The sequence below is a fragment of the Pseudochaenichthys georgianus genome, chromosome 10 (genome assembly GCF_902827115.2).
Source record: "Pseudochaenichthys georgianus chromosome 10, fPseGeo1.2, whole genome shotgun sequence".
In the NCBI taxonomy this organism is placed as follows: domain Eukaryota; kingdom Metazoa; phylum Chordata; class Actinopteri; order Perciformes; family Channichthyidae; genus Pseudochaenichthys; species Pseudochaenichthys georgianus.
Window position 1 is genome coordinate 35,421,308 of NC_047512.1, and position 22,246 is coordinate 35,443,553.

At 41.6% G+C, this 22,246-nt stretch overlaps 1 protein-coding gene across 3 annotated transcripts in view; it reads left to right on the plus strand.

The window, feature by feature from the left end:
* Nucleotides 1-22,246, plus strand: part of st3gal5 (ST3 beta-galactoside alpha-2,3-sialyltransferase 5) — a 39,832-nt gene that overhangs the window by 14,651 nt on the left and 2,935 nt on the right. For 2 of the 3 annotated variants that reach the window (XM_034093625.2, XM_034093626.2), the window contains exons 5-7: nt 10,790-10,922; nt 14,195-14,385; nt 20,234-20,392. In XM_034093625.2, coding sequence (XP_033949516.1) covers nt 10,790-10,922; nt 14,195-14,385; nt 20,234-20,392 — 483 coding nt within the window. The remainder of the gene's footprint in view (nt 1-10,789; nt 10,923-14,194; nt 14,386-20,233; nt 20,393-22,246) is intronic. The other variant, XM_034093627.2, reaches the window with a different exon arrangement.

The following is a 22,246-nucleotide window of genomic DNA, read 5'->3' on the forward strand; positions in this document are numbered from 1 at the left end:
GACATAAAACTAGACGCCCAAAAGCAGGAGAAATTGCCACTTCCCTTTATCTGGAGTTTCTTTGAGCATTGAATCCGATGGTTGGAGGAGGGTCTTGTCCATCCGACAGGAAGAGGAACTGCAGGGGTCCGTTCGTTGCGAGAAGCAGGAAGGATCCGATCCGGTCCGATCTGCGGCGAGGTGAGGCAGCAACTGTCAAGAGAAGAATAGCTGACGTCTAGCAGGTTGTCGGCGTATTTATGGGGGAGTGGATTTGGCAACTGGCGAATGAGATCGCTGATTTTCACTGGGTGCCGGTGTGTCAATCAGCAGTGTCTGTGTCTTTGTTGTGACAGTTCGTTGAGGAGGTTAAACAAGCATGCAAATAAAAAGAGTTCATCGCTAAATAGCGCACATTAAAATCACAACACTATGTAACATGCAACAATTATATAAAAGGTTTAACCATCCGTCCCACTGTCTAACATACTGACTTTATTCACTTTGTGACACTTACAAAAATGGTAGTGCCAGAACACGCCAAAAACAAAGCATTTGCCATAAGGAACATTACCTACGGCGGCCAACAGTTGCAAACGCGTTACAACGGCCCTAACCTTCTGCAGTTTCAAATTCTATTCAAATATAAAAACACAAATGTGCCAGAACACATGCAAATGCTGAAACATCTTCACCAACTTAACAGCATATGCACGGCATTTAGAAAACATTCACCAACTGGACCAAACATGCGCTAGGGTTAGTCAAAGCGCTGCATAAACAAAATGGCAGTGTAACCAAATATAAGTCAGCAGGGTCCGTACGGGTGCTGAAAATCCTTAAAAATGCCTGAAATTGTACAAGGTGTTTTCAAAGTTTGAAAAGTGCTTGAATTTTGGGAATGGTGCTTGAAATTGTACATGCTTTACTTCGCTTTTTAGATTAAAAGAAAATAAAGCAGTCGGAGCGCGCTTAATTGCTTCGCTTTTACATAAAACAGCTCAGCTCCGGCCTTCCCCCCGCGCTATGCGCGTGGCCGGCAAGTGTTTTTTGTTACGTGTGACCTGGGCACAATACTTGCCAACCCTCCCGATTTTCGCGGGAGACTCCCGATTTCTGACTAAATCAGATTTACTCAGGACTGTTTCCACTCGGACTGTAATACAGCTACACCATTGTTTGGTTTCCACGGTAGTGCATCTCTTTAGCAGCACGTGCAACTCAAAGTCTGAGAGGGTGAGGAAGATAGTCACAGAAAACTGAACAAGAATCGACAACACGACCCTCTGCTCACTCCTTTCCTGTAGCCCACACATATGCTCCATCAAGGATGGTGCTACAGGCCGCAAGGCAGTGCACTTACCACTACAATAAGCATGTTAATGTTAAAGAGCCTGTGACACCATCCCAACAACTGTTGTGCAATGAAATATTGGGCTACTAGTAATCTCGAACCGTCAGTTTAAAAAAGAAAAAGCGATACCGTTTCGTTAAATATCAATAATTTCGAACATCGCGGGGAAATTCCTTCACTCATTTTGAAGTTTTGGGGAAGCCGGAAGTGACGTCAATGCGGGAACGCTTCGAGAGCCAAACACGGACAAAGTGTGTTGTGTCATGCGTAGAAAATGGTGAATTACTGAGTTTAGGGCACGTTAATAACGTTTTAATGAAGTTGACTACAGTATATTCATATTTGTCAGTGCTTCATGTCAATTCGGCGATATAAACATAAATGAATCGTGGTGAAGATGATGATTACATTAGGATTACAAATCGGGAGTGAGAGCTGCTGAATTTCCTCCCGTCGGATGTGATATAAAAACAAATCGATTATTTTTGTGGTTATAAACTCAAGTGGATGAAACTACATTTATTAGTGCTTTCATGTCAATTCGGCGAACATATTATACATTAAATGATGAGTGAGGATGATGATTAAAAATCGTTTGTTTGAGCCGGTCTGCATTTACTGATGAGAAAACAAACCGATGCTTTTTGTAGTTGTAGTACACCAACAACGTGGATTAAACGTGTGGTTTTTTACCACAATGTTGGGGAAATTAATGGATAAAATGCACGGATTATTATATTATTCCCACTCTGATCGGACACTAGGTCCACACCGTTTCCCCGCAGCGAGGCTCCCCCCGTTGACAAGTTTACGTGGGCTGGGTGCAGTGGCGGACTGTGGGTGCAGTGGCGGACTGGCCATCGGGACGAATCCCGATGGGCCGGTACCGAAGTGGGCCGGTCGGATAAGTAACTAGCACATCCCCCATAGACGGCGCGTGAGGCTCAGGTTTGAGAAGGCTAAATAACTTCTTTTACCTGACGCTGTCCGCCTCCGGCGTCTATAGAAAAGAGATCCACTCAGTGTGCGGAGTTTAAATCTCTCAAGTCATATTACAGGATAAAGGAAATACAGTTTAAACTGCCGTATGCAGAGAAGACGCCGACGTGTCGCACTTATCATTCATATTACATCATCAATCAGATCATCGATCAGATAATATCATAATATATCATATATTTCCTTATCTGAGTCAGCTTCTCCAGCCTCATCTGGCCGTGCAACACTCAGTGTCACAGACTGGATGCAGAAGTATTATTTAACACATTATGTTGACGAAACACTCGAGACAAATGTAATGAAAGTCAGATCCACTCGTGTCTTAGACGTGAACGCGCTCTCAGCTGGAGAGAGAAACCCTGGCTTGATTTACCGAGTTGATAACCAGCGTCGTAGGACCGCTTAGCGAGATCTCGTTTGTTGTTGTTAGTTTGTTTGTTACTCAAACATATCAGGGTCTGTTGAAACTGGCTTCGTAGTACAGGGCACAGGTGGCTAGCAGCGCTAATGTCAAAGACACAGACATTATACATCATATTTGTATTTTACATCCCCCACTCCCCCCGTTGACAGCTTACTAGCGGTACCGAAGTGGCGGTCGAGAGACCCGGATGATTGTTAGTCCCATTCCACCACTGGCTACATGACCATATGATCGCCAATATTGACGCACCTCATTCCTAAACTTAGAAGATACAACATAAACCGATCCTTCAGCCTCATATGAGCTCTCAGACACGTTCAACATGAACCTGTCATCGCTGTCTGAGCTTGCTGCTGTGTGCGCCGTCGTGCGTTTAAATCTGACTGTATATATATAAAGGTTTATATGCAGATGCTGGGATCCTGGACGGTGCAGCTGGAGCGCTGTGCCCGCAATGACGTCACCCATCATTTGGCGGGACTTGAAGAATCCGCGAGAAGATCCAGAAAATTGTCAACATTGAAGGCAGATTAATGGTTATCAAAGTACAAATATCCAAAATCAGTTCAGTAACGGTTTTCAAGGGGACAATATTTACTCAAATTGATGGGTTTGGATGATGGGGGAAAACCGTGTCACAGGCTCTTTAATCTAATACAGCTCCGGCGATGATCCACTAGCACTAGCTTGAAACATATTCAAAACACTTCATTAAACAATTCATCCATAAAACTCATTAATGTTCATTCATGTAACATTCAGTAGAGATAACCAATTTCATTTCAGTCAAATTCATTGAAGAATTGATAGAACTCATTAATAAAAACATTCAGTAAAGATAAACACATTCATTGTTAGGTAAAATTCAGTCACATCTGTAGTTTAACTCAAGTGGTGAAACAATGTCCACTAGCTCATACTGTAGATGTTGGTGCTTGGGACTCGCATCATGTTTCTACATTCTTTCAGATCTCATTGAATAGTAACCAGTCATATTCGGTGAGCTGTGCAGCACGCTGGTTGGGCTCTGGCTCGGAGATGACACTGGCGATTTGTTCTCTGTGGTAGTAAATGCAGTCTGGTTTATTAGGCCACTTGAATACATTTCTCTTTCCATGCATTTGATTTCAATGTTGTTAAGAAGTAGCTTGGTGATCTGACCAACAAATAGTTTGTTGTCATTAGGGATGCACGATATTGGTTTTTTGAAACCGATACCGATAACTTCCTGCTTCTCAAGACCGATACCGATACCGATAACCGATAATAAAAATTTAAATTACGCCACTAATTATTTTAACGCGATGTGTATTTTTTTTCCACGGCCGCCCCGTAGCTTCAGAGCGCATCGAGTTTAAAATACCATCTACAAGCTGATGCTGACAGCCCTGCTCCTGCCGCCCGCTTGTGGCAGACCACACTTCCACGCTCACCGGCAGGCACCGACTGGCCACCGGGAGGGTGTGTGTACGTGTGGTCCGAGCGAGCAAGAGAGAGACCTTAGTGCATTGTTGTTGTTAGCATCTGGTGCTAGCTAGCTGCGCTAACGGATATAAGGAGCTGTTTAAGTGAAAACAGAGGAGCGCTCTATCCACACAACTGCGCCGAGCACTTGACTTTATGCAGGAAGCAGACAGCGGGACATTGTAGGAGAAGTCAGCACACTCAGCAACATGATTGCAGCGTCCAGGCTGCTCCGGTTCGAGCATATGCCTTGAGTTGCACATAGCTCCAACGTGCGCGCGCAGACACACACACACACACACACACACACACACACACACACACACACACACACACACACACTGTATTGTATTATTGTCTTCGTACGCTTTTAACACACCATCGTAGCGATGGCGATGTTTCAGGTGACTGATCAGGCACGAGTTAGGGAGCGCTGGATTTGTGAAGAACTCCCCTCTTCCTAAACCACTAACACCACAGTACTGGCAAAACGGGAGGAGCCGAGTGAAAAACAAGCGCCCCTCATCCCAATCCACCCACACCGCAGGATTTTTTCTTTTTTTTTACCCAAAAAAAATATTGTATATTATCGGGGCTATTAATACTGTTATCGGTTTATCGGGATGACATCATAATTCCTAATATCGGACCGATAATTATCGTGCATCCCTAGTTGTCATAGCTAACTATGACAAACTTTCCCACAGTGTACTCTTCATTCTTCTCCACATCAGTACTGGAACTCTCAGCATAGGTCTTCTGGATGCTGTCTGGCTGCAGGTGATCAGAATTTGCATTCGAAGAATCGTCCATCCTTATCTTAGTTGGTTTGAAGCATTCACACATCTCTGGGTATTGGCAGAAGCAGCTCAGATCCCTGTAGTAAATCTCTCCTGGACAGAAAGAAAGTATCTTGTGTATTTTAAGAAGCCCAGGGACATTTGGAACTGATGGTGGCAACATTTCATTGAAGACATTAATGTCACTTTCATCAATCGACTTTTCTGTTGATCAGAAATTCATACAAGTCCTTCGGATTTTGTATGTCTTTCCCCCCATGGACATGGTTGTCCGCCATCCGTTTCACAGCTCCACCAGGTGCACCCTTAACGTGGGCTCTCTGAGTAATTCCAAGTGATTTGCTTGAGCCCCCAGGTATAGGGTACACTGCTGAGCAGGAAACAGTTTTCCCCATTTCGATACTGTGTGACTGGACCGTCACTTAACAGTCACTTAACACATGGAGCGTGTCAATCTTTTGGACCGAGGTTTGTATCATTTCCTGTATTACAGGTTTGATATGGGCCCACGCAGCCAGTTCATTATGGCTGAGAGAGTCAGAGATTGTGGCATACGATTGTGAACCTGTTGATGTGTAAGCCACTACTGTGTGGATGGATGCCTGTTGTCGATTTCCTCCAAAATGAAATGATTGAATCTCTGTGTTCAATTTACAGGCATAATTTTCAGAGAATTTAACATGTAGAACTTTTTCGTTCTCTCTCAGGTTGTCTTTCAGTTTCCTGCATTTCTCGGCCTGGTGAAGCCAGTTGTAATGATGGATGGCAATGGCGTCCAACTCTGTTGAATTCCTCAACAAGTTTTGACACTGTACCCTTTTCAGTTTTCTTATGTTTTGTTCCCAACCACCACGTCTTCCTTCATCCAGTGTTCCCATCTGGCTCGCTCGTCTGGGTTATAAGCCGCAAGCTTGATATCATCATAGCAGCACTTTGTGCATGTTCATTTCATACAATGTAAGTCTTCAGTATTACAAGTAATACTTGAGAGGAGATGTGATAGGCTTTTTGAGGAGAGTATACCCCTCTGTGACAAGCTGTCAATTCGGAGCCGCATGTTTTCATGCTGGTAGCAGGCACATGTATTACAATAATTTGATCGGCTTCTGTGATAAAGAATGGCTTATATCGTACAAACTGTCTATATGATATTGCATGATGTGCTTCACGGCTGGTTGTACTCTTTGTGCAAATCAACTAAAGATTTTGCTAGTACTCTCCTGCATTTTTTCTTTCCTACCATGTGAAGCTGACCGTTGAGCGGCCCAGACCAAGCAAGGAGGCAGAGGCAGAACGTCCAAAAATATAACCCGACGTGGGCATTTATTAAAAACATGGGCACAAAGTTCACAGCCTCAATCCTGCTGTTCTCCTTGTCCACATCCTGCAGCCACAAGGATCTCACACACACACCCAGCCCTCTCAACAGACAGAGAAACAGAGCCTAAATACACACACTCTAATCAGCACAACAAGACACAGGTGAGGGGGGAGGAGACAACACAGGACACCAGGTGCACACAATCATCAGCTTTTATATAAAATATTGGAAGTATTATACAAGTAAAACTACATTTTGCTTTAATCCCATGTAATTATAGAATGAACACAGTCTTCCTTTGAAGATGTATAAGTCAGGTGTCTTGAGTAGTCAAAATGACCTACAAATCATTGTTCTACACATTTGTAAATATTAGTTACCTTTGTGAGTCTATTTTTATGCAGCTCTGCGTGATTTTGTGGCTACAATTCAGGCTAATACGCTACCAGAGGTGGAATAAGTACTCAGATATTGTACTTGAGTAAAAGTAGAAGTACTCAGATCATGTAGTGAAAGTAGAAGTACTCAGATCTTGTACTTGAGTAAAAGTAGAAGTACCAGAGTGTAGAAAAGTATTATCATCAAAATATAGTTAAAGTAGCGACAGTAAAAGTAGTCATTGTGCAGATTGGTCCATTTCAGAATAATATATATGATATGTTTTATAATGATTGATCATTAAAGTGTTCTCAAAGCTGGTAAAGGTGCAGCTAGTTTGAATGACTTTGTATACTGCAGGGTAGCTTGTGAATTTACTCCAGGTGGAACGAAAGTCTGATTTAACACTTGATTATATTTCACATCATTCATCCAGATATGTAAAGTAACTAAAGGTATTAAATACATTTAGTGGAGTAAAAGTACACCATTTACCTCTGACTTATGTTTACTGCCAACCTAAAAGTACCTCAAAAATAGTCATCAATAATGTATTGAAAAGTTATTTAGCTGATTGTTTTATATTGGCTCAGCCAGGTTATATGGGATGCCACCTATGGTGACGGTCTCCTGGCGGGATGGGATGGCGCCCATGGGCATGCCTATCAGGAGATAGGCCCTGCCCCTCCAGCGTGACAGAGAGTGGAGGCAACGCTGCGACACCCTGACTTTCCTGTGCCACTTGGCGTCCAAGTGAAGGCTGTTCAGCCACATCTGCATGGGGCGCAACGACAGCGGGCCTAAGGGCCCAATGGCCGAGGCAGCCGTCAGTCTGCCCAAGGGCCGGAGGAACTGAATATAAGGCACCATCTTGCCCGGCCCACGTGGAAGTAGGCATCCCTACAGACCAATCCACCTTAGAGGACAGCCTGTTCTAGTCCTCTACCTGGGGGGTGAACCCATAGCCATCACTCCATCAAGTCGCCGGGAACGGCCAGACTGAGCTGGAGGAAGTTGTGACGAGAAGAGGTGCCACCTCTGCCACTCTAGCCACTCTGAGCGCCCGAGGCATGAAGCTACAGCTCATGCAGGCCAAGGCAGAGGGAGGCAGCGGTCATGGCCGTCCTCAGGCTCAAGAGAAGCCATACAGACGCTACATGAATGAACCATTCTGTAGGTAGCCGGATGCAACGTAGCCGGGAGCGGGTGTGAGAATACTATCTTCACTGGTTGAGTTCATAGCGTATGCCAGGTGCAGCGTACCCGGGAGCGGGTGCGAGAACACAGCCTTCACCAGCTACCTGCTGAACGGAAAGAGTAGAGCAATGCTCCTACTCGCCGAACACAGAGAGGGATGTAAATAACCTACACCCACGTTACTAGCAGAGGGAGCGGGAGCGAGAGCACTGCCTTCACCTAGCTGGATTAAATAAAGAAGCTTAACGGGGCAGCTTACCCAAGCGGCTGCTGCTAAGAATCAAGCAGCACGTCTACCAGGAGCGGGGGAGAACAACACTGCCTTCACTGGATGAGTTAAACAATGAAGCTCAACAGAACACGCCAGATGTTAGCCAAGCGACCGCTGCTAACAATCAGAGCAATACGTTACCGGGAGCGAGAGCACTGCCTTCACCAGCTGAGTTAAATAATGAAGCTTAACAGTACATGCAAGGCGTTAGCCAAGCGGCTGCTGCTAACAATCAAGTGAGATCAAGTCAAATAACACAAATGTTTAAGACCAGATAACTAGCTTCTAAAGAAGAGAACAGCACAGGGCCGTAGTTACAGTAGTAACCATGGCCAGTGCTTACACGGCAAATACCCGTAGTTACAGTCGTAACTATGGCCAGTACTTACATAGCTCAGAGCCGTAGTTACAAAAGTAACCGTAGCCGGTGCTTAACCGTAGCCGGTGCTTAAAAGTGTCAGCCAAACACTAGATAATATAATATTGGGAGGATGAAATCCTCTTTAATGGCCACACATGCAGAGCACACAGCACACACACAGTGAAGATTGTTCTCTGCATCTACCCATCCTATTGCTAGAAGTCTAGTAGGAGCAGTAAATACAACAATATAGCGCTACTGCAATCAAAACCATACGTTACCGGGAGCGGGAGCACTGCCCTCACCGGCTGAGTTAAATAATGAAGCTTAACCCTACATGCAATGTGATAGCCAAGCGGCTGCTGCTAACATTCAAGCGAGACCAAGTCAAAACACAAATGTTAAGACCAGATAATTAGCTTCTAAGGAAGAGAACAGCCCGCATAGAACCGTAGGCCATGGTTACATGGCATAGGACCGTAGTTACAGTAGTAACTATGGCCAGTACTTACCTTACTCTCTGCATCGAAACAAAAAACGGGCAAAATATGGCACCCTAGGCTTTCCCTACTAAATTGAACAAGAGACGCAGCTAAAGCTGGGAACTCAAAATACTAATGATAGCTCTGGCACAACGCCACAAGCAGAACTTTCAAAAGAACATAATAAGGGCAACTTTATGGGAGAGGAAGCGGGAAAACTGTCGTCACCAGAAAGTCTAAGCCAAACAAGACAGCAATCAGGCCAATTTAGCTGTGAGAGGGTGCGGGGACACAGCCATCACCAGCAACAGGTTGACACAAACCTGTCCGTCCAGGCTCTGCACAGCCTACATAAACCTGTTAATGTACGCATTCAAACTCTTTTTATTTTGCCAGCTGTATTCACCTTGCAGGTGCAGCTCTGTGGCTTTGATCCTGGATCAAGTGTTTAAGTCATGGATGTTTAAAGTTTAACTTCTTCATTTTTGACTAGTATTAAAGTTCACTTTTCATTCAGGAAGTATGACGCTGCGCTGTCAGTATATGCTTCTCCATGTTTGTGATTGGTCGAATGCTCCCAGATACCACCCCTTTCATGTGAACGTGCACCTAACTAGATAGGACACGGCTGGCTTGAGCGATCCACTTGATAACCAGCGTCGTAGTACCGTTTAGCGAGAGCGCGTATGTTTTGGATTAGGCCAACCGGCTAACTCAACATATCCAGGTTAGGTTGAACCAGCTTCGTAGCATAGGCCCCAGCTCTCACCGCACCGCAAGCCAATGCAGGCAAAAACGTTTAACATTTTTAACCACAAGTTTGTTGTCCTATATATGAACCCTGATAGTGCTTAAAAAATCTACTTATAGTAAAAAGAATAAATGGATTTGTCTAGGGTGAAAAATCGGCAGAATGAGAGCTTAGTGGGTTCCCCTCTAAACTCCATTCTGCCAAGATTAAAAACCTTTGGTAATAATTTATGCTTTATGTGTCAGTTTACAGATGGATGCAAACACAGTTGATGAGAGATCCTAAGCAAAGTGAAACCGCTCTAAAGTATTAAAATGGCTATATTGGACCCTATTCAATTGAAAGGATATTAATATTCACTTACATACTACATTACAATAATTCAATATTACAGTAATAATCTAACGCCGCTTAAATCATTCTGTATTCTTTCGTAACTGCTTGTTCTAGAGGGGTGCCCAACTTTTTTCACTGAGGGCCATATACAGAAAAACATACGAAGAGGCTGGGCCCCTCACTAGAGTTGAGGAATACTGCCTCATAAGTTCAGTTATAACGTTAGAAAAATCAGTGAAATGTAGGTAAAGAATGCTTGATTATTGAATATGCTTAAAGAAGAAAACCGCCTTCACAGCTCCTGTAGGGTTTCATTATTTTTGTTACAAAAAGTTTTGGCAGCTCATCCCTTAAAACAGAAGCCTCAGGTTGCTTATAGTAACTATGGAACTATGAAGGGTCTATTTCAAGCTTGTTATGTAAATAAGTTGTTTGGCTTTTTTAATCAACTAACATTTTTTTACAAACATTTTTTACTTTAATTGACTGAATTTATTTGAAAAGTGGGCTTATTAACACATAAATATTAGTGTGTACTATATATTTACATATTTATTTAAGAAGTACAATATAATAAAAAGCATAGGTTTCACACTAACGCAATACAAAATTGTGAGAGCTCTATATCAGAGAATAAACAAAATGATTGTATTTCTGAATTTTCCTTTAAAGCTGCCGGACTCTGAGTCTTTTCCCCTGCCGAAAAACACCTCAGAGAAATGTCAGCGCTGTGTGGTCATGGGAAATGGAGGCATTCTCAGAGGCCTGGAGCTGGGGACACTCATCGACCGCTTTGACACCATTATCGGTTCGGACAAAAAACAACCATAATGTTTCTTTATTAAAACAATTTAGAATTTCCCCACATATTGTCTTATACAATTACAGATAACCACTGTGAATAACCAACAGTGGTGGAAGAAATACTCAGAGCCTTCACAAAAGTAGTATTAATATGGTCTAAATATACTCCATACAAGTAGAAGTCATGAATTTCAAATGTTACTTCGATACAGATTTTATTATCAGTAAATGTACCTCATGTATCAAGAGCAACAGTATTCTTTTATACAGTATTTTAGAATAGTATTACTTCATTTTAATCACTATAGTAGTCTGTCATCATGGAGCAAATTTGAGTAAAAAGTAAAATAGTATGTATATTTTAATTTAAAGTACTGCATCCAGTGGTGGAATGTAGTTAAGTACATTTACTCAAGTACAATTATGAGGTACTTTACCTTCATTGATTTTGTGCTACTTTACACTTCTACTTCACCACAATTTTCTGTGTTACTTTACATACTAGATTATAAGCTAATACAAAATGTAAATATAAATTGACATAATTATAAGTAGATGTATGAAACAGCAGCATACAAAGTAAGTCAATTTGGCTCCACCTTTACCAGGTGGACATATTAAATCATCAGTAATTTAATATTTATGATTCCAATAAATACTTTTACTTTGCGTACTTTAAGTATGTTGTTATGCCGATACTCAAATGCTTTACTTAAAGTGGACCTATCATGCTATATTTGAAACATATATTGTAGGGCCATACCTATATAAAACATGTCTGTGAAGTTTTTTGTTCAAAATACCAAACGGATCATGCATTTTAGCCATGCCTCATTTCGCTCTATTTGCTCTTTTCCAGCCCTGTTTTTGCAAGGGCTGATTCTGCTTTTGAGGCAGACTACAGCGCCACTTACAGGCCTGGCATATGTACTCCAGCACTTTCTAACGGTCTCTCATTCCCCTGATAGGTGGAGAGTTGCCCATATAGGTAGGGTTGGGTATCGTTTGAATTTCCACGATTCTGATTCCGATTCCGATTCTACTTTTCGATTCCGGTTCTTAACGGTTCTCAATTCCGATACTTTGAGGGGCAGGGTAAAAAAATGATACATGCTTCTTCCACCCAAAAAATTACATTTATTAGGGAAACTTTTACACAGGTTAGTTTACAGTAATATTCACATTAATCAGTCTGTTTATATTCACTGCTATGTAACTGTAACCTGAGAACCACTGAAGCTACAACAGTCCAACTTTTAAAGGAACCCCCCCCCCATTTAAAAACAGTTCTTGTTGAGAAAAATAAGCATATCTGCCTTCTCAGGCATACCGGGAAGAAATGTTTGAACATTTTAAAGTAAAATGCTTCAATCTGGTGCACTTTACGCAGAATTACTAGAGACTAGATCTAGGGGGTACAACTCTAAGCACTCGCCAGTGCGACAGTTCGGCCCTGGTCTCAGGTTACGCTGTAGGAAGTGTAGGTACATGGTACAACGCTACATTTCCCGCCCCACTGCAGTCATACAGTAGGCTACGGAGAGCGGCAAGAAACATTTCTCAGGCATCGAAAAGCGGAACCGAAATTCACATTTCTAAATGATGCCGTTGGAATCGAAATGTTGAAACCGGTTCCGAACCGGAACCGGTTCTCGGTACCCAACCCTACATATAGGTGGAGCACCCTTTTTCTGACGTCAGAAAAATTCACATGATAATCAGCTCCGTTGCAGCCCCGTTTTTAGAGATTTGAGTATGGAGGAAAAGAGAGAGGGTTGTGTTTTCTGACACTTGGTGAGTTCCCTGACACACCGGGGACACATATTCATGTGTAAAAGACGTACAAAAGTGCATTTTGCATGATAGGTCCCCTTTAAGTAAGAGTTTGAATAAAGGACTGTAACAGAGTATCTTTACAATTTAGTATTGCTACTTTATTCCACCTCTGGTTGCATCTTATGCTGTTGTTTATATATATATATATATAAACGATTAACATTTTTAATCAGATTAATCACAGCTTAAAAATTAATTAATCATGATTAATCACCATTCAAACTATGTCCAAAATATGCCATTTCTTTATGTATATTGTTGTGGGAATGGAAAGATAAATGAAAGAAGGCGGATATATCCATTTAACATACAGTATGTTTATTATAACATTTTTCTGCGTGTCAAAATGAAAGACAGCCCACACACCTATCAATCATCAAACTGTGGGGTCTTAATTCATTACGTGTTGTTTCTATCAACGGGGGAGTACTTCAAGTCAACGGGGGGGGGGGGGGGGGGGGGGGAGGCTAGTGGAGTACTTCGTGACCACAGTGTGAACGTTGTGATCAGCTGTTTTAGCGCAGTTCTCCAGTGAAGTTCTCCAGTCTCCCTCCGCAGCCGGTTGGCATCGTTTTGGCACAATTCCGTTGTACAGACCGACGTTAACAGCAGTCCTGTCTGTGCACACGGAGACCGACTCTGTCGTCCGGTGATCTAACCGCCTTCTGGAAAAGCTTCACAAGTACGTCGGTATGCAAATGCGCTTTGTGAAACAAGTGACGGTACGCATTTCAGATTACGCACATAACCTGCGTACCAGTTATGTGCACCCCTGAACTACAGCAAAAGTATTCTCCGTCCTGCAACAACACCACGCCGTTATCTTGATTCTGATTGGCCAGAAGACATTATCAAATATGTTCTATTGAGAAGACGATCACTACGTAACAAAAGTTTTCAAAACCGTTTCTGGTCTTCGGTATTTCCAGACAAGTGGCTACTGAAATCAATCTTACTAACTGCTGTCTGTGCAATTTACTCCGCGAGTTGGCAGACTTTATTTTGCTTAGTTTAACATCATTTTTCATGGTGGGGCTAGCCATTTCTTGGTATGGGTGTAGCCTACCCCCCAGCCATACCCTGGCGCTGCCACTGGCGGGCCATTCTGCACATGCGTTAAATGCGTTAAATATTTTAACGCAATTAATTCAAAAAATGAATTACCGCCGTTAACGCGATAATTTTGACAGCATTAAAATATATATATATATATATATATATACATAGTAGCTTATAACAATGCCTGTCGAAAAAAATGTGTGATCTAAAATGTAGTAGAGTAGCCTACACATGTGTAGCGTAAAATAACAATACTCAAGTACAGTACAAGTATATTTAAATAGTACTTAAGTACAATACTACTTTGTTAAATTCCATCGCTGATCACCAATGGAGCCGGTTGTTGTTGTTTTGATGTTAAGACGATGGCTGTGTGTCTCAGGTTGAACAGCGGCCCTTTGGGAGAGTTCAGTATTGACGTGGGGAATCGGACCAGCATCAGGATGAGTTACCCAGAAGGCACCCCGCTCCACTGGATAGACACAGACCCACACACTCTGTTTGTAACGGTGGTGTATAAAGGTGTGGACGTCAGCTGGATCTCTGCCATGATCAGCAAGCTCTCCGTGGTGAGTACTGCCCGAGTGAGTGCTGTGTTCATTATCCACACTGCTGATGTTTTTTTTTTTAAACAAAATAAATTAGCAAAGTGGCTAATCCTCGTCTTTCAGTTTTCTGAAGCCACATAAATGAAGGGTGTCCAACACTTATTTCAGAAAAGCCCACAGAAAGATGCTGTTTAGTTTAAAGTGGACCTATTATGCTATATTGGAAACATATATTTTAGGGCCTAGTACCTATACAAAACATGTCTGTGAAGTTTTTTGCTTAAAATACCAAACAGATCACCCATTGTAGCCATGCCTCATACTGCTCATACCCCTCTATTGCAGCCCTGTTGCAAACAGGCTGATTCTGCTTTAAATGCCACGCCCCTTTGTAGCGTCACGCAGCTTTCCCCTGCTAGAGAGAGATTTCTACCGGGAGATCTCAGCTAAACGCTGCGGTGATTCAGGCCCAATCCCAAACCACGCCCTACACCCTACCCCTCCGTGACGGAGTGAACTCCGTGGAGTGACACTCGCAACTCAATGAGGCTCCCTCCTGTCAAATGGAGGGAGTAAATACAGCGGCAAGCTTTGGGACAAACTCCCCTCTCTCCGGCAGAAACAGGAAATGCCATAACTGTATGTAACAACGGTTTCAAATCAGCATCTCTTAGACAAAAAATGTAAATGTATAACTAAAATAAAACTCCAAACATCTTTAATTGTGTTACTTTTTTGTAAAGCTCTTTTAGTTTTAAACCTGATGTTTATAAGCCTCTTAATTTTTACAACAGTCTGTAAATATACACAACTTTATAATAAAATGCACACATTTACCTTTTTCTAGACCAAACACAGGTATACGATCCTAAGTTTAAAAAATATGAGGTTATCATGAGGTTGTTAACATCGCAATTTATCAGCGGATGTTTGCTGGAACTACTTGTAAACAGCGTGTTTCCTGATGGACACACACAGCGTTGAGACAGCCTCGCTGTTTGATGGCTTGATAGCCCACTCCCCCTCCACACCGCTCCACACTCGTTGGCTTGGAACAGCACTTAATGTGGCGGACCCGCAAACGGAGGGGTGGTGTGTAGTGTATAGGGGGCGGTTTGGGATTGGGCCTCAATGCCATATTATGCTCCTAACCACTTCCAGCTTTATTTCTGAAACAGTATGGAGCTCAAACTTTTCTCTGTCACAGGGTTTACCACAAGGACATTACGTTACACATATTCTCTCCAGTAGCCTTCTGAGTGTTAGCATGCTTGTTAATGTAAACACACAGCATATTACTCGCAAAACACCCCGCGCATTGTTTCTGATACAGCACATAGCTTGACATGTTCTTTCTTAAGTATTTACCGCTAGAACAGTGCCATTATTTGTATTATATATATATATATACAACAACTTTACTCTAAGCCTCCAGCAGACATCCTGCTGAATACACAGACACACAGCTGCGACTGTATACGGAGACGATAGGTTGGGACGTGTTACGTGTTCCGGAGAATATAGGTTGGGACGTGTCACGTGTGCCAGAGACGATAGGTTGGGACGTGTCACTGTCACTACCCGATCCGCATCCCTTCCCGATCCGCATTGCGCATGTGCGATATGGTCCGCCATATTGGACAACTCCATACGGCAACTCAAATAGGACATTTGACGTCTAGACGGCTGCCCGATTTACATTGTGCATGCGAGAGTCATAAACGTCTCAAATATCTATACAAACATCTTTTATGTTATTTTATTTCATTTGAAATTGAATTAATTATATCACAGTTAATGTAATATAAATTATGAATGCCATACAGTACATATTGCATACATTCACAGTCAATATTTCTTCAGTATGATAGCTGTCTAACCGAAGTTAAATCCATTTCTCACTTATTCTGACAATGTAATTAACCCAATAAAAGGACCCAATAAAAGGAGTTGTTAGTCACGTGACATTCACGTCGGCCGGATGTCACCAATGACGTTATAGGAGCGAAAATTCTGGATCTACTTGTCAGCACCCCCCTTTTCTTTTCTTTTTTGAGATGTGGGTACGGAGGAAAAGAGAGGGTTTTGTTTTCTGACACTTTGTGAGTTCCCTTACACACCGGGGACTAGGGTTGGGTATCGTTTGAATTTCCACGATTCTGTTTCCGATTCTACTTTTCGATTCCGGTTCTTAACGGTTCTCAATTCCGATTCTTTGAGGGGCAGGGTAAAAAAATTATACATGCTTCTTCCACCAAAAAAAATTACATTTATTCGAGAAACTTTTACACAGGTTAGTTTACAGTAATATTCACATTAATCAGTCTGTTTATATTCACTGCTATGTAACTGTAACCTGAGAACCACTGAGGCTACAACAGTGCAACAGTCCAACTTTTAAAGGAAACCCCCCCCCCCCCATTTAAAAACAGTTCTTGTTGAGAAAAACAAGCATATCTGCCTGCTCAGGCATACCGGGAAGAAATGTTTGAACATTTTAAAGTAAAATGCTTCAATCTGGTGCACTTTAAGCAGAATTACTAGAGACTAGATCTAGGGGGTACAACTCCAAACACCCATATGAAAAAGATCGGTTTACAATTTAATAATTAAATAAGTATGTGAACATAACCAATAACCTACCATAGCCAATAACAAATACATGTAACTTATTTTATTTTTGTTGTTCATTCATATCTTATTTTACTATTTTATTTATGCATATGTTTTTTATCTCTCCAGTTTAAAACGATACGTCTGGTTTACTGTCCTATAGTATACATTGGAATGATTTCAAACCTGTTTTATCCCAATAATTATAAAAGAGTGCCTTGGAAATATGTGTTTACATAAATTGTGATCAAAACGTTTGAGACCCACTGAGATAACTTAGACTAAAGTGAACTATCTAAACACTCCGAGTCCTTTACCTCACTGAGCTGTAGTTATCAGCCTCAGTCTGACTGGAGAGGACTCTCCCTCCACATCATTGTAGAAACATCTTCTTCTTCCATTAGAGCAGCTAGCACCAGATGCTAATAACAACAGCGCATACCGGTGCACCCTCCCTCTCACCCTCGCTCGCTCACGCGCACTTTGGCTGTGAGCTGCGGGTGCCAGATAAGCCAACATCCCCCATTTTCATCACTTACAGCGCCCATCGTACAGGGAAAAGTGTAACCGGGATGAAAAGGGTGTTACATTTACTTAATTATGAATGTTACATCAAGGCCAAAAATTAGGATGAGCACCAACGGTAAAAATAAATAAAAATTCTCTCCAGCGCAGCGCCTCCACAGATCTGGCGCCCTAGGCGGACATCTATAACGCCAGTGCGACGGGCCGGCCCTGGTCTCAGGTTACGCTGTAGGAAGTGTAGGTACAACCATAGATATATATATATATATATATATATATAAACCTATGATATAAACACGTGTTTATATATATCTATGGGTACAGGGTACAACGCTACATTTCCCGCCCCGCCGCAGTCATACAGTAGGCTATGGAGAGCGGCGAGAAACATTTCCTCAGGCATCGAAAAGCGGAACCGAAATTCACATGTCTAAATGATGCCGTTGGAATCGAACTGGTTCCGAACCGGAACCAGTTCTCGGTACCCAACCCTACCTGGGACCAGTGTTGGGCAAGTTACTTCCAAAATGTAATATATTACATATTACTTATTACTCTCTTTTGAAAGTAATAAGTTACATTACAAAATTACTGTCTCTGAAATGTAATGAGTTACACTACTTTAGTTACTTTTCTAGTTACTTTCACCAAAATAACCGCAAAAGAATGGCTAGGTATTTTAAATGCTAAAATGTAGTTTAGTGCAGCTCATTATACATCCAATGAAGGGCAATGTGGTATAGCATAACAACTGTGTAGGCCCTTAAGGCTACTAACAACTTGTATTACACGGGTTAGTTGAATACTCGATTCTGATTGTAAATTCTTAACATGTGACACGTTGTTAATACAGTAGTACAGACCACTGTCAAGGACTATAATGAAGGTTGCTAAGGAGGATCAAGAAAGAGAAAGGAAAAGAGGTTAAAAGACGGAGCGCTGGACGTCAGATAAATCACCAGAAGAAGGCAGACAGGAAGTAAACACTAACAGGACACGGAATGGGCTCTGTAGTGTGTTTAGTATATGGCCGTGTACACTACAGGCCCGGTTCCAGAACAAAATTACTCGGGGTGAATCTGAGATTACAGGGGGCGCAGCAATAGTGGCCGGCAACAGCAATGAAAAAAGGCATTGATGGTCCCCAATGAACAGATTATGGCATTTGTTATGTTTTGAAACTAAGCAAGTGAGAACATTTCAAGTGAGTTAAAAGTGCAATCCTGAAATATCTCATACAGTCCAAAGTGGACTGTGGCAAAGAAAAGCACAACAGCTTCAAAGCTACTGATAAAACAAATGAGAATATATTGTAAATCAAGGCAAATATTATTTGAACCAGCTCATGGTTTGAAATGGCAAACATTGAAAAGCAAAAGTATTATTAAAACCATGTAGCCTACTAAATCATCACTTTGGTCCCATCATACTCTGGGAAGAGAACATTTACTGTCCTTGAAAACTGGTATCACATCATCATGTGAGGTTGAATTTGTGACCTGGAGATCATTTCAGCAGCAACATTAGCTTGTTGATAAGCTTGGGATATGAGATCTTTTTGTAGCCATTCGTGGTGAAGGCATCTGTGCTATTGTATGCATTATTTTTGACCCAACATTTCTACAGGCATGGCAGAATATGGCCCTATTTGCACATATTCTAGCCCTTGTCTATTTGTATACCACGAGCTGCAAAATGACCACCTAACCCCACTGTACAGGCGGGTACTTGTTTAGATATACCTGGGCAGGCTCTGTTTTGCCGTGGTATCCTGGCTGGCACCTGCGGGCCGCAGAGGGGCGGCGTAGTTTCGGGCAACGAAGAGTGCTGCTCCGGGGTTGAGGGCGGCGAGTCAGGCGGGAGTAAGCTAGTGTCCACAGCGGAGGGTAACGTGATGTCCCCATCTGACCTGTTGCTACGGTCTGCAGTAGATGCAGTGTTGCTGGCGTTTAGTGATGGTTGCTTTAACCATTTTCGTATAAGTGATTATCCACAGATGTGTGTCACTGATGTGGAAGCACTTTGGAAATTATGCACGCGCAGCGGAGCAGGTCACGCGCACCTGACACAATTTGTTGTTAGTCTTTTTCGCTCCGTTCTCTTTTTTGAATAGAGGGTGCATAACATTCAACTGCCCCGAAGATCCCGGCGCGAAGCCTGAAGAGTAAACACCAGGTTTACTAATCTTCCCGCACAATTTGTCTGGTGTCGGAATGTCTCGCTATGTTAGTACATTGTTAAAAAACAAAACACCATTTAATTTCGGGTTAAAATGTGTTGTAACTGCGTTACTGAGCATTGTAACGGGTAATATATTACCCACATTTCATTAGTAATGCGTTACATTACTTCGTTACAGCAAAAAGTAATATATTACTGTAACTCCGTTACTTTTGTAACGCGTTACACCCAACACTGCCTGGGACACATATTTATGTATAAAAGACATCAAAAAGTGCATTTTGCATAATAGGTCCCCTTTAAATGAAAACAAGTATAACAAATAACAAATAACTAAGGTTATAAACAAATAACTAAGGTTGACTTTCCAGAAACATAATCATAATCCAAAGTCAAATCTTTATTTAATTTATTTTTTAATTGTATTTTTGTTCTTTTTGGACTCATTTGTTTACTCCTGTAAAATATCATCACTGTGTAACACTCGCGCTTCTATTGGCTAGCGCTCCAACACATTGTACGTGATTTCTGTGTGTGCTTTGTGTTTCAGTCTCTGTGGGACTGGCTCTTCTTCTGGCAGAAGGTTCCGGATCATATCCCTCTGGAGCGGCACAGATTCAGACTCCTGAACCCTCTCGTCATCAGGGAGACGGCTCTGGACCTCCTGAAGTACCCTCCACCCAAACCCCGCCTCTGGGGAAAGGACCAGGTAATAGACTCATCCCAGACTACAGATTTGATCCGTCTGTGACTATAGAGTCAACACAATGCAAGCTGAATGAAACAGTGTTTTTATAGCTTGGTTGTAGCTACATATTACCACTAAACACATTTATCACTTACAACACCCACCTGACTGTATCATTTGTAGCTACAAACGGCTTTTGTTACTTTAGATTAGATATACTTTATTCGTCCCAAATGTTTTTTTTTTGTTATAGCAGCGTGTGGACAAGGCATTGAGTTAAAAATATAATAAAACGAAAATAAACAGAACAATTTCAAATAAATATATCAACAGTAGAAAGATGTATCTCGTGTCTCTAGAATTCACAAAATGAAATATACATAATAATTTTATAAATTACTCTAATGGACCAACCTGCTCATGCAAAAATAAAATAAATAAATAATAAAATGAATATGTTATACAAGGCTGCAAAGTAGTTGTAGTTTATTAAATGTAAATGCAATCGAGTAGAGTGTAAATATAATTATGTACAAATTGTTCAGGGTTATTGAAAGGGACAAACAGAGTGTGATCAGGTACAAAAAAAAGATATACAATTTATTATAATATTTAAAATATGCTTTATTTATCCCATCAGCATTGTTACATCAGCATGTTAACGAGGCATTGAGCTAAAAATAGCATACAAATAAACATTACAATTTAAAATATATGTTGATCAATAGAAAGATACAGTATATACATAAAGAGTGTCTGAAGAATACACAATATATAATATACAGAATCATTTAGAAATTACTCAAATGGATGAACTCACTACTACAAAAAGATATATATATTTAGTGAGAGAGAGAAACTCTCTCTGAAGAGAGATTTGGGAATGTAGCCTTTGCAGACCATTTACATGCACTAAAACTTGTATAACACACTACAAGAAAGTGTAAGAGTTGAAAGGAGCTGATAATTTATTCCGGCAAATTACTCAGACCTACTAATTAACCTAACCGAAGTTATTGAGTCTATGTAAGTTTGCTCAGATCCACCAACGTCAGCAAGATCTCACCTCTATTATCTCCCTGAAGAACCAGGTTCAATTAACTGCTGTTTCAATTCAGACAACTCTCTTAATCTGTTTAAGCAATCCCGAAGAATTTTGATATCAGTAAATGAGGTGTGGCCCTACCTAATTGTGCGTGTGGCAGTATGAAATCTTACCTTTGAAGCAGGAGAGGAGAGCACAAATGTCTTTTAAGTTGTCCCAATCCAAAAGGTGGGATCAGTTTATTTGAAGAAAAATAGGTCCAAACTTAGACAGGGTTTTTACCTTCTCTCGTTACAACATTATAATCATACTAAACATATCATGCTGGGGTTATTTTCTAATCTAAAACCTTAATTCATAGTTCACCTATTAAAGTCTTCCGACAAAATCCAAAAGGAATTTCCTAGTGGTGGCGAAGGTTCTCTAATTAGTCCTAAAATCCCGACACATTTAAGAATGGTAGGTTTAAGAATCCCAACACATTTAAGAATGGTAGGTTTAAAAATCCCAACACATTTAAGAATGGTAGGTTTCCCAACACATTTAAGAATGGTAGGTTTAAGAATTCCAACACATTTAAGAATGGTAGGTTGAAAGATCCCGTTCAAAACTTTCATCTAGACCATTCCCTCAGCATTCAATACACAGAGATGTAAGCAATAATTACCAAGTTAGAGAGAACCTTACCGAGAGCAAAAACCCAGCTCTGAGGGAGAGAGCTTTTACCGGGAGAGAGTATACCAGGGGAACCGAACCCCCCCCTCTCTCTCCAGTTTGCTCCCTCTCCGCCAGTGTCTTTATGCTCAAAAACAGGATATAAAAACCTAAAG